This window comes from Leiobunum rupestre, chromosome 11, assembly GCF_980474605.1.
Source record: "Leiobunum rupestre chromosome 11, qqLeiRupe1.1.hap1, whole genome shotgun sequence".
NCBI lineage: Eukaryota > Metazoa > Arthropoda > Arachnida > Opiliones > Sclerosomatidae > Leiobunum > Leiobunum rupestre.
In genome coordinates, this window is record NC_143394.1 from 3,919,783 (window position 1) to 3,936,826 (window position 17,044).

At 37.3% G+C, this 17,044-nt stretch overlaps 2 protein-coding genes across 2 annotated transcripts; both read left to right on the forward strand.

Moving 5' to 3' along the window:
* The first annotated feature begins 867 nt into the window (after positions 1-867).
* LOC149921150 (coiled-coil domain-containing protein 12) lies at positions 868-8,454 on the forward strand. The gene is made up of 5 exons (XM_090163264.1): positions 868-1,076; positions 1,143-1,219; positions 1,278-1,339; positions 1,406-1,517; positions 8,272-8,454. The coding sequence occupies exons 1-5, from the start codon at positions 952-954 to the stop codon at positions 8,373-8,375; spliced, it is 480 nt and encodes a 159-aa protein (XP_090019390.1). The 5' UTR covers positions 868-951; the 3' UTR covers positions 8,376-8,454.
* A 4,952-nt stretch (positions 8,455-13,406) lies between these two features.
* On the forward strand, positions 13,407-17,000 carry LOC149921151 (uncharacterized). The gene is made up of 2 exons (XM_090163947.1): positions 13,407-13,668; positions 16,689-17,000. The coding sequence occupies exons 1-2, from the start codon at positions 13,555-13,557 to the stop codon at positions 16,926-16,928; spliced, it is 354 nt and encodes a 117-aa protein (XP_090020073.1). The 5' UTR covers positions 13,407-13,554; the 3' UTR covers positions 16,929-17,000.
* Positions 17,001-17,044: the final 44 nt, after the last annotated feature.

The following is a 17,044-nucleotide window of genomic DNA, read 5'->3' on the forward strand; positions in this document are numbered from 1 at the left end:
TAATTGTTCAGACCAGTTTATTTATTCAAAATTTGGGGGGTCACTGGTCACCGTGTCCAGTTTATTAATTCGAAATAATAACAAAAAACAGAAGGTGACCAGTTTAATAATTCCAAATAATAGGAGATGACCTATTAATTCAAGGTTTATATCAATTTGGATTTCCCTATTCACTGGATTTCTATGTACAGCGACCCCTCTTACTACCGCCGGGGCCGCACGTCGAGGTTTTATGTAGAGTCCCTTCGTTGAAGTTCACTCGCATCCCTTGAACGAGTCGAACTGTCTAACAACCCTCTGGCCTCAAACCCTCAAATCCTCTAGTCTCACTTTCCCCCGAGTACGGTAGGCTACCTGGCTACGCTGTAACGGACCGGGGACTCTGGAGTTACGGGGCCTAGAGAAATAGAGGTAATACGGTAAATTACGAGGGTCTTCTAGGCTCTGGTAGTAGTCTTAGGTGAGATAGTACTATATTGTAATATTCTGGTGGTACACGTAAAATAAAGTTAACTATTTTGAATACGTGTAAAGTTAATGTTACCAACATAATCTAACTTCTAAACATGTAGTATATGTTTTTTTAGGCCTATAAATGACATTAGAACATTTTATATAAGACCAGTTTAATAATTCATAAGCTAGGGGGTCACTGGTCATAAGGACCAGTTTAATAATTCATATGCTAGGGGGTCACTGGTCATAAGGACCAGTTTAAAAAAAAACCTTATTTCCAAGGCTGACACAGGAACGTCAACGAATGAGATGGCCGCTGTAGCGCGAGAGATGCGCGAGAAATCAAAGTTGGCCGTGGTACAATAATTCGGTCAAAAAATCTGGCAACGCTGGCTGTAGCCGTCTGCTTTTTCTTCCGTTCGCTCCCAGTGAAGGGCATTGTATATATCCATAGTCTTTTTACAAATTAAAATTTTCGAAATTTGAAAAATTCCTATGGCCCAAGAAGATAATATAGCGCATTTACAAGAAGAAGCTGAAAAAAGAAAGGCACGTTTAAGCGCCTTGAAAAAAACCAACCATAATGAAAATATACAATCGAAAGAAAGACAATTGCCGGAGTATGTAATCAATATCATAACTATTTTTAATGTGGTTTTTAGTTGATTGTTTTACTTATTTTTAAGGCCACAGTTTCGAAGTTACAGACCCCAGGATGAAAAACTTAAGGAAAAGACACTCCCACCTACTAAGGTTGATTCAAGTAAGCATATAAACAAAATGGGTTTAAATGAAGCATTTCCTAACATTCTGTTTCACAGTTGAAACCATGATTGAAGACCATGTAGATCTCTCTGAAGCCACACCTTTGGTTCAAGAAATTGTAAGGAAATGTAAATGTGGGCTTATATTAAAATTGTTTGTTTGACAAATTTATGTTTAAATTAAGGATCTAGCAACTTTAGCACCAAGGAAACCCGACTGGGACCTTAAGAGGGATGTGGCAAAAAAACTGGAGAAACTTGAAAAAAGGACACAACGCGCCATTGCTGAGCTTATTCGTAAGTTAAAACTGCTTACTCCAGAAACCACTTAGAATGTACCTGAAATTACGTTAGTTTGCAATGTAAGATCGTAAATAACATAATCATATTAGTATGACACTGAATGATTTCAGTTAATGATAGCCTGTCATAGACCAATTGTGATATTGTATGTTTTGGAAGAAGTAACGCATACTCCAAACTTGTGGAATTACTAAAACATAGTCAGATTAATTTGATGATTATAAATGCAAGCAATTACATTACCTTCAGAAACAAAGCAAGTGTTTGTACTAGTCAATTTTATGGTCCAATCGAATAAGTTAACAATATTTTTTCAAAGTGTCTATTTTGGCACAATTTCATTAGTTTTAAAGTGTTTAAATTTTCCATAAGCGTTGGTTTATCCACCAAAAATTTATTTGTTGCTATTTCTCAAGTATCATTCCTTAGAAAATGCAAAAACTAGTAAATCACACTGATTCCATAATCGGAAGCAACGTCGTCAAATCCTTTTTTGGAACCAGAACCATGAAAAACTTGCTGGACTCTCGCTCAATGCCCCCCAAAACCCACTGTCCTTCCTGTCTGTTTCCTCTGTGGAATTTACGCTTCCCAAACTTGGACTCTTCAATTTCAACTGTTTTACCCCGACCACCGATTGCTTGACTTTTGGCGATAACAGCGTTATACGCTACTTCCCGGAAAAACATTCTCCAATCAACTAGGGTTTTTAGCAAAATGTAAAGTTCCCGAGCAACAAACGATTGCGGTTAAATTTTATACACATAAAAGTAAACTATGAGTAATATTTCACGAATGGTCAGTTTAGAGCGCGAGAAAAAAAATTTCGTCTTACAGTCACTTCGGTGTAACATTTCTTAGTACCAATTTTAGGAATTTTTCTATTTTTTCGACATTGCCAAAGAAAACCGTCCGTTTTGCTGCCTTTCTCTACTAGCATCATGTCTTCACCACATATTGTACATTTCTGCGAATCCGCCAAAAGCTTCTTCTCCATTAGCCAATCCAGAATTTTTTTATTATCCCGACATATATCATGGATTTCAAAAGAATTAATTACATCGCCCTCTTAAATTTATTCCCTAAATTCGTCTCACGACGAAGAATCACTGTTGTCTTCCGACATAGCTGGGATACAAGTAACTTGCAGCTAGGAAAAACTCTGAAGTCTTGCATCGTATTACTGAAATCTGAAACTTTTTATTTACATGTTTGCGGATAATCTATAACAATTAGTCTTAAAGTTTGTCCTTTTATTTATTTATTTGTATGCCATGTTCCTAAAAAACTCGAGAACGGTTAGCTCTAGAGCTTTGAAATTTTAACTCAATGTTCAGAGCCTGATTTCCAACTAAACGCGCCTAATTCCAAATACCTGACATGGTTATTAATCTAATTAAATTTTACTCATAATTCAATTTTACTCGACATTGGACTTTCGCCTCTTTGCTTCCCTTATCTATTTCCCGGCTGGTCTCGGCTTTCAATTTTATTTTACTCGACTTTGGATTTTCGCCTCTTTGCTTCCCTTATCTATTTCCCGGCTGGTCTCGGCTTTCAATTTTATTTTACTCGACTTTGGACTTTCGCCTCTTTGCTTCCCTTATCTATTTCCCGCTGGTCTCGGCTTTCAATTTTTTTTCTCGACTTTCACCTCTTTGCTTCTCCTATCTATTTTTCTGATCTATTTTTTTTTTGAAAAATGTCACGTGGTCGCGCCTTTATTCGTTTTAAAACGGCGCCCGGTTTTGTTTTCCTCTCTTGAGAAGTTGAGTTCCTTGCGCCCGTCCCGACCTTTAAACTTTTTTGACGGGTTAGGGTCAAATTCGTAGAAGAGGAGTTAAGTGTGAAAGAAAGGGACTTCGTAGAAGGGAAGGTTTAGTTGCGATTTTTAAGTAGTTCAGGACTTTTTGCTACGCGTGTTACGTTTATGCTACGCTTGTTGCCTTTTTGCTACGCTTGTTGCGTTTTTGCTACAGCGTTTACCTCGGCGTTTACCTTTCTTACGTACAAATCAGATCTCATTTATTGAAACAAAGACCCCGGGTGAAGCCGGGTATTAAAGCTATTAGCCTAGTAATTAATACACCTTTAAATTCAGTGTAGAAAATGCTACCAATAAATCTTAAAAAAAAAAACGAAAACAAAAAGGGGGGCCTATTGTTCACATTGGCCCGTTTTTTTTTGCATTCATTTTGTACTCACCTTTAAGCTCTCGCTTAAGCCATTCATTATTAAAGGAACTGGCAGGGGGGAACGAAAATTCAAAAATTGTCAGAGGTGACGCGGTTTTGGGAAGGATGTACGGTAACGCGCAGCGCCATTGTATTATAGCGGTTTTCAATTAAAATATTCCAAGCATATTGGTCCTTCCTCCATGAAAAAATAACCTCTGACGTTTTTTGAATTTTCGTTCCCCCCTGCCGAGCTCCCCTTGCCAGCTCCTTTAAACCTGTCCTGGAGCCAGTAACCTTTGCTCGAGGGGCTAACCACTTCCCGTAATCGGTGTACACCCTAACTGTAATGATTACGTAATCTTCTGTAATCTTTTGTACTCATTCGTAATCCCGTAATCATTTGTAATCTTCGTAATCACCCGTAATCATTATGAAATCAAGCGTACTTATCTGTAATAACGTGTAATCATTTGTGATTGTGAGTAATCATCTGTAGTCACGCGTAATCATATGTAGTCACGCTTATTCATTGGAATTATCCCGTACTCAATTACTCATCTGTAACAATTTTAAAGTTTTGGGTTGCCTGTGTACTCATCGTAATTATTCTGTACTCATCGTAATCATTCTGTACTCATCGTAATCATTCCGTATTCATCGTAATCATTCCGTATTCATCGTAATCATTCCGTACTCATCGTAATCATTCCGTACTCATCGTAATCATTCCGTACTCATCGTAATCATTCCGTACTCATCGTAATCATTCCGTACTCATCGTAATCATTCCGTACTCATCGTAATCATTCCGTACTCATCGTAATCATTCCGTACTCATCGTAATCATTCCGTACTCGTCGTAATCATTCCGTACTCATCGTAATCATTCCGTACTCATCGTAATCATTCCGTACTCATCGTAATCATTCTGTACTCATCGTAATCATCTGTACTCGTTGCGTAATCATGTACAGAAATCAGTACTCATTAATGATTACGTAATCGGTGTACAGGCCAATTCTTACTGGTTAGCCCCTCGCCTTTGTTCTGGTTGAAAAACAGGTTAAGGCAGTTTTTAATAAAATGTGAAAGGAGTTATTTACACATTTATTCCATTCTTTGCGAGCCCTTAGAACCCATATTTTTGTAACACGAAAAAAATTTGAAAAGGACAACTGGCTTTTAAATAAAAAGATTTTTCGTGGTTGAATGCTATCGCCAACAGACTTAATCATGACCATTGGGTTCTGTGGCGAGGGGTCGAACATTTACCAAAATCCCGTACACTTTGTCTAAAATCGCAAAATCTTTTAACTCTCTCTCTATGGTAAATTAACATTGAAATCCCAAAATCACTTCAAAAAGTAATGATAAAATCGCCAAAACTTCTACGAAATCCCGAAGTTCCGTGTCCGACCCCTCGTTCTGTGGTGTTTTGTTCAGATAGTAAAGAGTTTTGAAAGGGAAAATGTTTGGGAACCACTGGCATAAGGGATCAGTATCCTCCAGTTTTTGAAAAATACAGTGGTTAAAGCAATTAATAAGTGATTTAATAATTAAACTCCATTATTATCAAGAGTTGCTTCATCCATTTCTGGAAAATCTTGGAAATATGGCGGTGCCTTCGGTCGAAGTCCAATTTATTTTTCAGGTTATGACCAGTTAAAATAAATGGGATCTTAGAGGTCCACTAATCATATTGACCAGTTACTTTTTCAACTGAAGGTTCAAAATATAACTAAATTGAACTGGCCATAGCTAACTGACGAGGAGACTACCCGATTTGATAATCACCGATTTTGTTGAAACTAGGTGGGTATGTAGACCTTATGGTAACATGAAATTTCACCAAGGGAAAAGTTGCAATGGGCATTAGTTTTGCCATGGCAACCGATAATGTTTTTGACAACACAGTCTGTATATTGTCCCATTGAAAATAACAATTGATCAATTTTTACATATTTTGATCAAATTGACCAAAATTCATCAAAATATCATAAAATTCATTTCATTTGTCAATTTTGATCTATTTTTTTTTGGTTTTGAAATTTGAAGTGCTCAGATTCCCATGTTATTTTCAATGAGAAAATATACATACTGTGTTGTCAAAAACATTTTCGGTTGCCATGGCAAAACTAATGCCTATTGCAATATTTCCCTTGGTGAAATTTCATGTTACCATAAGGTCTACATACCCACCTAGTTTCAACCAAATCGGTGATTATCACCTCAGGTAGTCTCCTCGTGAGAGGTTGCGATATACTTATTATCAGTCCTAAGACAAAAAGGATTTTCTTGTTAAGTATAGTATTTCGGGGTCATGGTTGGGAGAAAAAAAACACTGAAAAAAAATGCATTTAGAATTATCTCCACAAAATAAATCATGTTTTGAATTTGAAAAGTAGATTAATTAGCCACATCAGGGCATATGAATGAATTATTAGACAGATGAAGTCAGTTTTTGCTTTGTGGTTGATGATAGAAGCGCAGGCTCCTCAACTTTCCATTTGGGTTAGGGTCGTGATGAGTATCTTCCTTGGGGATAGGGACTACGTATGTAGTACCCTATTCCTTACATGTATATCTGGCTTATTGTAAAACACTTATTTCTAAGTCTGCTTCTCAAAAAATGTAGATTAACCTTAATGAAGTTCCGACTGGTCTTGGAAATAAGCCATAATACCCTGGACAATGTGACCCCGAAACCCCCTACTTCAAAATATTACATCGGTTATGACCCAATTCAGGCAATCTTATAATTGCTATATTTTTAAACCTTTCTATATAATAATAATAATCCTTGAAATGTTATATTCCTTTGAGTTGGTACATGCTTTATTAATACTTTATTGCTTAAAGTTGATTCAAAAAACGTCACTGAAACGTCAACCAATCTTCCTCAAAGTTTCAGAATCGAATTCTACGGTCAAAATAACCCTAATTACATTTTTTCACGAAATTTGGCGATGGTCGGGTGTACAAGTGGGAAAATCTGTCCTGGAATGACCCTATGATGATCGGCCTCCGGTGGTATGGGACCTGTTGCTAGGTTCACCGGCCTATAAATTCTGATACACCACCACTCTCAAGTATCTCGGTGTGCTTAACTCTCCTAACTTATCCTGGAGCGAGCATTTTCAAAACATTGCCTCAAAGGCCTCTGGTGCTCTTGGGGTTCTTCGTAGGCGCCTATACAGATGACCAATCAAACTTAAATCTATCACCTCTACTACATTAGAAGGTAATAAGGCTATTGAGAGAGTTTAGAGGAAGGCTGCTAGATTTGTCAAGGTTGTGTCGTTCTATGATTGTGAAACCAGCGCAAGTGGTGCAATTCAGACCTTGAAATGGCCTTCTCTTAATCAACGTCGACAAGTGCGTCGTTTAACAATATTTCCCAACGTAGCCTTTAACAACGCACCCATTTTGCCACTTTTTGAAAATACTCCCGATTATAGACATGGCTAAGGAGGACAGGCAGTCGTAGGTTCTCCTTCTGTCTATGTGCCATCAAAGAATGGCTTAGCAATTCCTGCCGTAGAGCTTTGAAAGACCTTAAACTTTATAAATAAACTTTGATCCTTATTTCTGTATATAATGTATATATTATATTGTTTTCAAGCCTGGTGTGATGGACATGCGTGTCTTTTTCTGGGTAAATAAACTTGAAACTGATAAATAGACCCTCCGTCAGGCACGTTACCTTTATTGAACTACTACTTCAACAGAAAACCAAACTGTTCAATGTGACCAGTAGATCTTCGAGATTACATTTAAATCGTTCGGTTTTAAGTAGTTTCCCGCTCTAGGCTATTGAAGTTAGGGCTGGAAAAATGCCAAATAATGATTGGTCGTATCATTCTGCTATCACGAGATAGAAAGGGAATGAACCGAATTGTTCCACTTTTAACTGGTCATGACTGGAAATAAACTGAACTTCGAGCAACGCCTTTGCCTTATTCCCAGATCATTATTAACATAAAACTAGCCATGACACTAAGGTCGCATTTATTAATTCGTCGACTATGCTAGCCACAAGTTTAAATAAACACTCGTTACTACTTTGATATTCGACGTAAAATATTTAACTTCGCGCAATGTGTTATATAAATTTTCACATTTACGGTGGGCCTAGAAATAATTATGTTTCAGTCGCGCAAAAATTCTATTTTATTACCGCTTTCGTTTCCGCCGTTTTGGCGCGCTCTGGAAGGTAAATAAAACTAAAGTTAAAACTTAGCGGAAGCGATTTGAAGTTCAGTTGGGGTCGTGAGTAGTAAAGGCTAAACGGTAGCGGCTGTAAATCTACCCTTGAGTCCATATTGTTTTATTTTCTTCAAATTTGCCTTTAGTTGCCAATATTAATTTTTGTGGTTGTAAATAATCATAAACTAGTATTAATGGTGTCTCTCGCGTCACAAGAATGATCTTGGTAAGCACGAAATTAAACAAAGAAAACTGTTAATTTTTAAAATAAAAGGTCTTATTCTGGATAAAAATCTTAATTTTGATGAAATTTTTGATGGTTTAGAAATTATAGTAAATTTTTTAACGCAATATTTTTTTAATAGGAGAACGACTTCAGGCCAATGCGGGCGAAGATTTATCGTTAATAGTGGGCAGTAACTTAAAAGACGTCCAGGAGAAACCACCTCCTGACTCTGATGAAGATTAACGTAACGATCACAATAAAACGATCGCCAATGGCCGCGATTTATATAATCATTATCGTATTAAAACTTATTTTTCTCATATATCACTGTTTCTACTTTTTTACCTTTACTGATCAAACCCAAATGTCGCACTCGTTAACGCGTCTAATATAGTACTACTCCATCCCAGTAGCGGCGCCAGGATTCTTGGGGAGGTAGGCCAACCATTTGGAGCCCCCCTCACCACAATTTTTTCAAATCCATCCTCGTGGATTTTTTTTAACCAAGTGGTGCAATTTTGGGGTAAAATGGGTACCCGACGAAAAAATTAGAACTAATAACACTTAACAAATGAGTGGTTATTTACTTATTTCTACGACTGAATTCAAGTCTATCAATTTACAATCATTCCTTCGGTACTTCGCTTGTACATCCCTTACATCAGAACTTAGAACTTTACGAAAATGAATGTACATAGTAACACTAAGTAAAGTAAGTTTTAGAACCATTTACTTGTAAAGATAAAATTAAAGATACAATTTGGATATAGTAGAGCTCGCCAAAAATGAAAACTAAAAAATAAACTACTGTCAAAGAAAAGTGACTCGTACCTTTGAAAGGAATAAAAACAGCAGTGTCGTTAAGCGAATCACTCGCATTGAATATTGGAAAATTAATAAATAAATAAATTATTTCTCAAACAAATTACAAAATTTTCTGATGTTAAATAATTAGGAGGTCCATATTTTAAATTTTGGAGGCCCCTTATGACGACTTTTGGGGGCCCCGACGAAAATTTCAAGTAGGCCCAGGCCTACCCCGGCCTCACAGTGTTTCGAAATCGCCTTTTTAGTGACAAAATTAAAAATCAACTTAATATAATAAATGTATATATATTTTAAATTGTTGTTTTAAGTTGTATCCGAAAATATAAATTATATTTCGCTACCTGCCACCAGGGGGCCAAACGTTCCCTACATTGAATTCCATAGAATTTCTTTTTGCAAAGCGTCTATAGAATTATGTTATACATAAATTTAAAATTTGGTAATATTCGGTTGAACAGATCTTCTGTAAAATGCAATCAAAGGGCCAATTTTGACCAAAATACGGCTTTTTCTAAAGGCTTTTTATTCAAAAGTTGCAAGTTGTTGCAAAATATTTCATCACTGTCTTGTAGACCCGTTCCCGTAGGATAACTTGCAACAAACCCGAGCACCAATCACCTCCAAGTTTTTAAGATATATCAAGTTTTATCACGTTTAAAAAACATTTCTTGAAATAGCTAATTCATGGTGTCTCTGTACATCTTGTTTGCCTTTTCGTTACTATAAAACCTACTAAAGCCCCATTTTCATGCTCGCTGGTAGCGGATAAAAATCGTCAAAATTCGCATATTGAACTGGAATAGAGGAGGTCCCCTCTCGTGAGGAAGTAGGCGGAGCTTATTAAGAACGTAAAATTCTGATTGGCTACTTAAGGAATTATGTAAAGCCTATTGAACCTTATTCTATCGATTTCTGAAAAATTAGAACGAAAATGATACTTATATTTGTTTTATTATTTAAATTAAATACCAAATGATTAAATTTTATTCATGCAAATAATAAAAGTGTTTTTAAGTTAAGGTTCCACAGATATTCTTTTTTCGCTATAGGAATGGATTTTTGGCGGAATTTCTGTAAAGGTTTTCGCTAAGGGGCTGTTCATAATAATAAATTACGTAATGTAAAAAAACTACTTTTCGTCCCCGGCCTCCTCTTAACGAAGAGTAAAATTTGGAATGACCACACCACCAAAATTACGTAACAAATAATCGAACCCTACCTCAATTTAAATACCACCGTAAACGTTAAAAATAATTAATGTCTTTCAAAATTAAGCATGTTTATTTATTATTTCATACTAACTAAATAACTAATCATACTATGATAAAGGTGAAAACCAAGGACTAAATTGCGAATCTTGCAAAGTTGAAGTAATCTATAATTTAGTAAAACTTTGATATACTACTTAGCTTTGAAAAGCTGGAGCCATCCCTAGAATCATTGCTTAACTATGTATACGCAACGCTTGATAGATTCTAGAAACTGTTTGTTTTAATAATGGTTCAGCAACGGATCTGGAGATTAAAAATTTCGTCCGCTATCACAGAAAACGTACAGGATGTTAAACATTTAGTTCATTTTTACCAACCTAGGGTAGGAGTTAGTTCCGAAAGTCATATTTGAATAAACTTGGCTACCGAAACGAGTCTAGGTGTATCGCGTGTTAACGCTCGGTGTATCGTCCGCTTAAAGGCCGACTACTTAAATCTTCGGTTTACTCTGTATTGCACTGGAAGTAGGCTGACTGCATGGCACACGTGTATTGCAGTAAGCCTACTTCCAGTGAAAGACAGAGTAAACCGAAGATTTATGTAGTCGGCCTTTAAACCGAAAGAAAGAAAAATATATTTTTGTGACTTATCACCTAACGAATTAGTTTTAAAACTTTTGTTATCAGTGATTTGGCAATATTGTATTAAATGACCTACAAAGAAAGCATCATAAATTGCCAAAGCAGTGAAAATAACATGAAAATGCAATGTTAAACCTTTAGCGCTCCCATTGCAAGTCGTTGCTGCGTGTCCCCTTGTTTACTGTCATGGAAAAATTACAAAACTTTGCTGCGCCTTTATATAAAATCTTAGAACAAAATTGCTCCCGTTTTTCATATAGAAATTTTCTTTTGGGCGGCTCAGACTGCTCCCGATGGTTGTAGCGTGTCCCATTTGGCTATCGAGAGCAGATCCCAGATCAAATCGCGTTTTACATTGGAATGTTGCTCCGTGGTTCCGTGAGAGAATATCAAATTTCTCGCTCCCTATTGTAGTGGCGATGCCAGGATTTTCTGATCAGGTAGGCCCCGTAAGTATGGCTCCTATTTTAATTTTTTTAACACTCCTTAGAAGAATTTCTAGGCCCCCTTCTATCGCAAAATATTGTAATTCATCCTCAAAATTTTAATTCTACGGTGCCGTAGTAAATTTCAAATGAATTTCAAGTTTTCGATTTTTTTTTAAATATTTTTGGGACATCGGTAAGACTTAGTAGCCCATTAGAACTTTCAAGGTTATCCATCACGCCTAAAATGTATAGCTTGATCCATTTGACGGCTCTCAAACGCTCAAACAATTGTAGCTTGTTCCATTTATAGCTCTTACTCGATCGCTCTTGAGATGCCTAGAAACCAATCTGTCAATTTCGAAAGTTCGATGGATCGAGATAGCTCTTGGAGCAATTTTTGGCGTGTTCCAACGCGCTCTATACCCGCTCTAAGCATTCTTTTCGCGTGCACCTTTTTAGCTCGATAATAAATATCTAAAATCTTCGAAACACGCTCTATATCTCTTTCAATCAGAGTGAGATCAATTACCGAATCTTGAGAAGTCAAATGAAAAACGCTATTACTAGATCCGGGAGGGAGTAGTTTTGGAGCAGCCCAAATAAAACGCCCTAAATTACCATTAATCTTAACCCTATAAATTAATTTCTGCTGAAGTTCGGTTTGCTAATAGGCAATCTCTCGCTAATTTCGCCCGCCACCTCAAGAGGTACTTTTTTCTTTGAGTTGTTCTGAGCTTCTGACTGTTCTCGGAATACTCCGAAAATTGACGCGTGTTCCATTGCGTTATAGAGAGCGGTTCTCGGAGATAATCGAATTTTGCATTGGGCCTTTGTTCCGAGAAAGAGCAGATAATTGTTCCCTCCCTGTTCCTCCGAGGTTGATGGAGCAATGGAATTCAGTGGCGTAACTAAGGGGGGGGGGGCATGACATTTTCACCAGATAGGGGGCCCTTTCGTTTTAAGTATTGATTTTTTAATTAATTTAAATTTTTAAATAATTAAAAAAATTATGCTTTCACTATTTGTAAAAATGGGGAAAATAAAAAAAATGTTTTTTTATAAAGGGCCCTTTGGATATCCTGCGGGGGAGCCCAATTTTTTTCGTTACGCCACTGATGGAATTGGGAGCAAGTCTGGTTTAAAAAAAATCTTTTTGAGTGAAAAGAGAGAAATTCAAGTGAGAAGTGCAGTAAATAATTATATTAAAACTACCATAATTATTCTAGAGTCAGAATGTATTATTTTTAGAATTGATGGATTACTAAATCATTACACTCATCCCCAGCTTTTATGAAACATGCTGGCAAAAATGTGAAATTCGTTGATCCTCCATAATCATACTCCCTTTAAGTATATATTATTTAATAATTAGGAAAAGTTTACGAAGCCTCGCTATGCCTTTATTTAAAACTTTGACCTAATCATTTCCCAGAAATACTGCTCCTAAAAGCGTTTCTTTTTGGGAAATTACACTCGCGTGCCCTCTAGCGGAAGTTGAGGGCAGGTTTTGAGCAGCTCAAAGTAAAACGCTATTAATTAAACGTAATAATCAATTTAACTTTAATACGGAAGTGGTTTTGTCTTTGTAGGCGAAGAAAACGTTACTTTCCACGGGACAACTTGTTCTCGATTTCAATCCCACACGTTTTTTTGCAAGAAAGCTTTGAATCTACCAATAATTCGAGGTAAAGATCGTTTACGTCAGTAGCCGGGTTCGATTCCAGGCTCTAAATGAAGAGTAAGTACCAACCTACAACGAAACGAAATTAAAACTCTCGCCACCCTCCTGGCCAGTTCGGAATACTAAATAGGCCTCGGTAACTGCAGTTTACCTTAGAAGCTACTTGTTTACGTTTGCTAATCGTGTTTCTGGTTAGTATATATGGGCTTTGCAATGAGGCGGTGTGCCTACACGTCCGATAGAGTTTTTTCCTCGAATAAAGGCAAAAAAAAAGAGAAGAGAGCGCAATTGGTCAAGTTGGTACCTCGGGTTGCCAGCAAATAATCGTTTATTTACAATTTGCTAGCTGTCCAGGCTGATTCCGGGGAATCGTAATTCGTGGCCTGTTTATTCCGCTTTCAACCGCACCTGTTGGTCATTCGAGAGCTCCTTGACCATAAAAAGCCCCAGGCCAATAGGCTTCCTTGTCACACACGGCGCGACTGTCCCCAGAAGGAGTTTGAATATCAAACGCGCCGCATCTCGCTTAGAGAGAAAAATCGAAATCGCGGCTCACTCCACAATCCAAACATTCTTTCGCGTTGACTATCTGAACAAATTCGCCCAAGTTCTTAAACTAAACGAGTCTTAGGGATGTGTCGGTGTTCGATACTAGGTTTAGGTTTGGTGGTATTGATGTCCGGTTATTGGGTTCTGGTTACGGACGCTACCGAACTCTTCAACAATGAAGACTCCAACAACCAAGAGGTAAATATAACCATTCTTCACTTTTTATTTAGATATTTTTCTTATATTGTTCTGTGGATGGCATACCTGAAAACTGTAAAAGTTAGAATAAACCTTAACCATATAGAGGTTCGAATAAACGGTAGCTTCGTAGAAGTTAGAATAGAACCTACACTTTAGCAACGTAAAAGTTAGAATACACTTCAGCCTCGTAGAATTTAGAATAACCTTTAGCCCAATAGATATAAAAAAATCTCGGAGCATAGAAATCACAGTAAACCGTATAGACCCATAGCAATTGGAATAAACTATATACACCCATAGTATTCTGAATAAACTATAGATCAGAATGAACCTTATAGAACCGGAACAAGTGGAATAAACGTTACTGACCCAAAGTACGCGGAATTAAACCTTATAGAACCATAGTAAGCGGAATACCCTGTAGTGCCATAATAATCGGGATACACCTTGTGGCGACATAGTAATCAGGATAAACCTTAGAATCTCATAATAAACGGACCAAATCTAATCAGAATAAATCTTATAGGCCCCTTAAAATTACGCGCACATATAATTCGAAATAAAATTATAGACTCATAGAAATAAAAACTATAGGCTCGTAGGCGCAGTGATAACTATAATAAGCTATTAAATGCCTTCAACACGTCTTATTTGACGTTTAGAAATTACAGCACTATAACGTTGCCAAAGTTATTGTTACACATTTTATGAATTTAGTTAAAGGCTTTTTCTTTTATTTACGCGATAAATATTTTTTCCATTTTAATTTTTCTCTAAATAGGACCCTAGTTTATTGACCCTCGAATAAAACCTGACAAGTTCGTAACGATATTAATCATTTTCTGATGATATTTGTTAAAGCAACACTTGTAGAATTCGTAACATTCTAGTTTTAACCACGGTTAACCAAGCTTTAGCTAAATCCGTTTGTAGTTGACCAACGTTTTAAAGATTCAACTCCGCCCCAATTTCGAGCATAAAGCGAAGAAAGTGCACCCAATTTAAGTACCGCAGTAGCTTAGGCAACTTTCTTCCAAGGCTACTATTGTGCCATGGATAGAGCATACACTTAAGTGCTGTTCAGACTAAAAAATGCGTGTATTTTAAGTTTTTGTGAGTCGCGATACTAGAACACACTAGGGCTACCGCTTTGGGTTCATCCAATGGTATAATCTATTTTTTATCTGAAGTTTATAAATTAGCTTGAGCCTCTCAAAATATTTGGTCTGCTATTTCGATAATAGCAATATTATGTAGATAGCAGACTGCGGGTACCACGTCAATGACATCACGGAATAGCTTAATTTCATTGTTTGAACTTCAAATATAGGGCTTCTAACGATGATCTGAATAAGGCAATCTGATTACTATTTATCATATAAGATATATCGCCGATAAAAAACCTGAATTCACTGGCTACCTGTTCCTTTTTTTATCTGACCTGCGGCAATCTAGTTTAGTTATCTCGTTTCGGTAACCGACGAGGCCACAGATATAGAAAGCAGTTATTTTATCTGATAAGCGCGTAGATATCTGTCTATATGATGTCTACTTTCCGACATCTAGTTGAATGTTTTTTATCCTTTTAAATTTTTGTATAGCAACAAAAAAAATGGCTTAGTTCCAAGAAGTCAATATAAAGATATACTAAAAAGGTATATCCGCCGTTATCGCGGGTTAAAGATACAATTTAAAAAACAGATCAACCCGTGAAAGTCATATAGGCTTGTCAGACAAGCGCAAAAGCGTATCCGCGTACTGCCGTTAGAGTAAAAAATCTGTTATCCGCTAAAGGTATCGGATTAAAAATAATCCAGTTTATCTGTGAAAGCATCAGACACCAGATCAGCGTTAGAAGCCCTATTCAAATATTTGTATATCTGCAACTAATTGTACGCTCAAAAATCGGTCACCTACCCGTAAAAGGTTGAGTGTTGGTCCCGCAAAAAGGGGACCAACGTTTGATGTTTACACGGTTGAATTAACTGCCACAAATTTGCTGGCCAAACTAATTGACTAGTTGCATAGTTTGGACGCCCTTTTACTGTGATCTTGGAGGAATTAAGCCTGCAGAAGTAACGAACGGATAAGGAGATCGGTTTCATAAATGGCTGAAATGCCGTAGAAGCCCCGCCCTCGTAACCGGTGATATTTTCGTCTATCACCATCTCTACGCGATGGAGGAAACTATATTATTTTGCCATAGCTGTTTCCATTGCATTGAGATGACGCGTTTTTTTAAGTTAAAAAAAGTCGTATTCTGATAGAGTTTTGTGGGATACTCCTAAATTGCTCTCAAAAACCACTCGGATCATGAACAGTATTTCGGGTGCATTTTTATGCTAACGTTTTAAATAAATTTAAAGCAAGGTTAGGTTTTACTTGAAGAGTAAGTAAGATTTCGATACGTAATACTTGATCGGAAAATCCATGAACTAGATTTTTCAGAAAACCTATAAATTTTCCAATTAATAACTTCCAAATTATGATGATTTAAATGTAACGAAAACGATTAATTTGCAACTCAACTTTCCTGCCTGAATCCAGTTTATTAAAAAAAAGCTGGAAATTCCATTGCTCTGTTACTGACCTCAGACTAACAGGGAGCAAGATAACAGTGGTGTAGTCGGGCCAGGGTGGTCCAGGGTGGTCCAGGGCGTTGCCCCGGTTCTTTTTTCAAAGGCTGGGCGCCGCCCCGCCTTGGTTTTTCAATTTTGCGCTAAATCGAAGTTGGCCGTACTCAGGCAGCGCCCCGGTTCTTTGGTTTTTAGGACTACACCACTGAGCAAGAATCTAACAGCGAGTACAGCCTTTGGTAGTGCTCGATCTGTAATTTTCTGATTACGGATAGTGATCAGCCCCTCGGAAACTAGCTGCTCCCTCAAATCCCAATAATCTGCTGTTGATAGCGCAAGGAGATAACAAACTACTTTCGGAGCACTCCGGGAGAAGTCCAAGCAGTTCAAGAAAAATGCCAATGCTAGTAACGACACTAAGGAGTTCTTTTTACTTCTTAGAGCGAAGACGGTTTCCTCAGGATGTTACGAGAAATGCTGGGTTTCCAACAAGGCGGCAAGAGGGCCGACTCCAACGACTTCCCAGCGGTTCCCGGCTTCATGGGCGCCCGAGGGAGGCGTTTCAGCCCACTCAAAAGGAGCAACGACATCTCTCCACCTCCCGGTTTCATGGGGGCCAGGGGCAAAAGGCGGGACACGGACGACTACTCGGATAACTACTTAGGCGCCGTTCGAGGATGATATTCGAAACGAACTTTGAAAATAATTGTATAGGAAGTTGTAATTTCATATATTTAAAAAATAATGCTTATTAAAAATGGTAAAAAATAAATATGTTTTACAAAAAATTTATCGTT

Excerpts from the sequence above, each read along its gene's own strand:
- LOC149921150 (XM_090163264.1), top strand. The coding sequence starts at position 952 with ATGGCCCAAGAAGATAATATAGCGCATTTACAAGAAGAAGCTGAAAAA. Across the intron at positions 1,220-1,277 it reads ACCTACTAAGGTTGATTCAA|TTGAAACCATGATTGAAGAC; the intron begins GTAAGCATATAA and ends TCTGTTTCACAG. Across the intron at positions 1,340-1,405 it reads CACCTTTGGTTCAAGAAATT|GATCTAGCAACTTTAGCACC; the intron begins GTAAGGAAATGT and ends GTTTAAATTAAG.
- LOC149921151 (XM_090163947.1), top strand. The coding sequence starts at position 13,555 with ATGTGTCGGTGTTCGATACTAGGTTTAGGTTTGGTGGTATTGATGTCC. Across the intron at positions 13,669-16,688 it reads AAGACTCCAACAACCAAGAG|AGCGAAGACGGTTTCCTCAG; the intron begins GTAAATATAACC and ends TTTACTTCTTAG.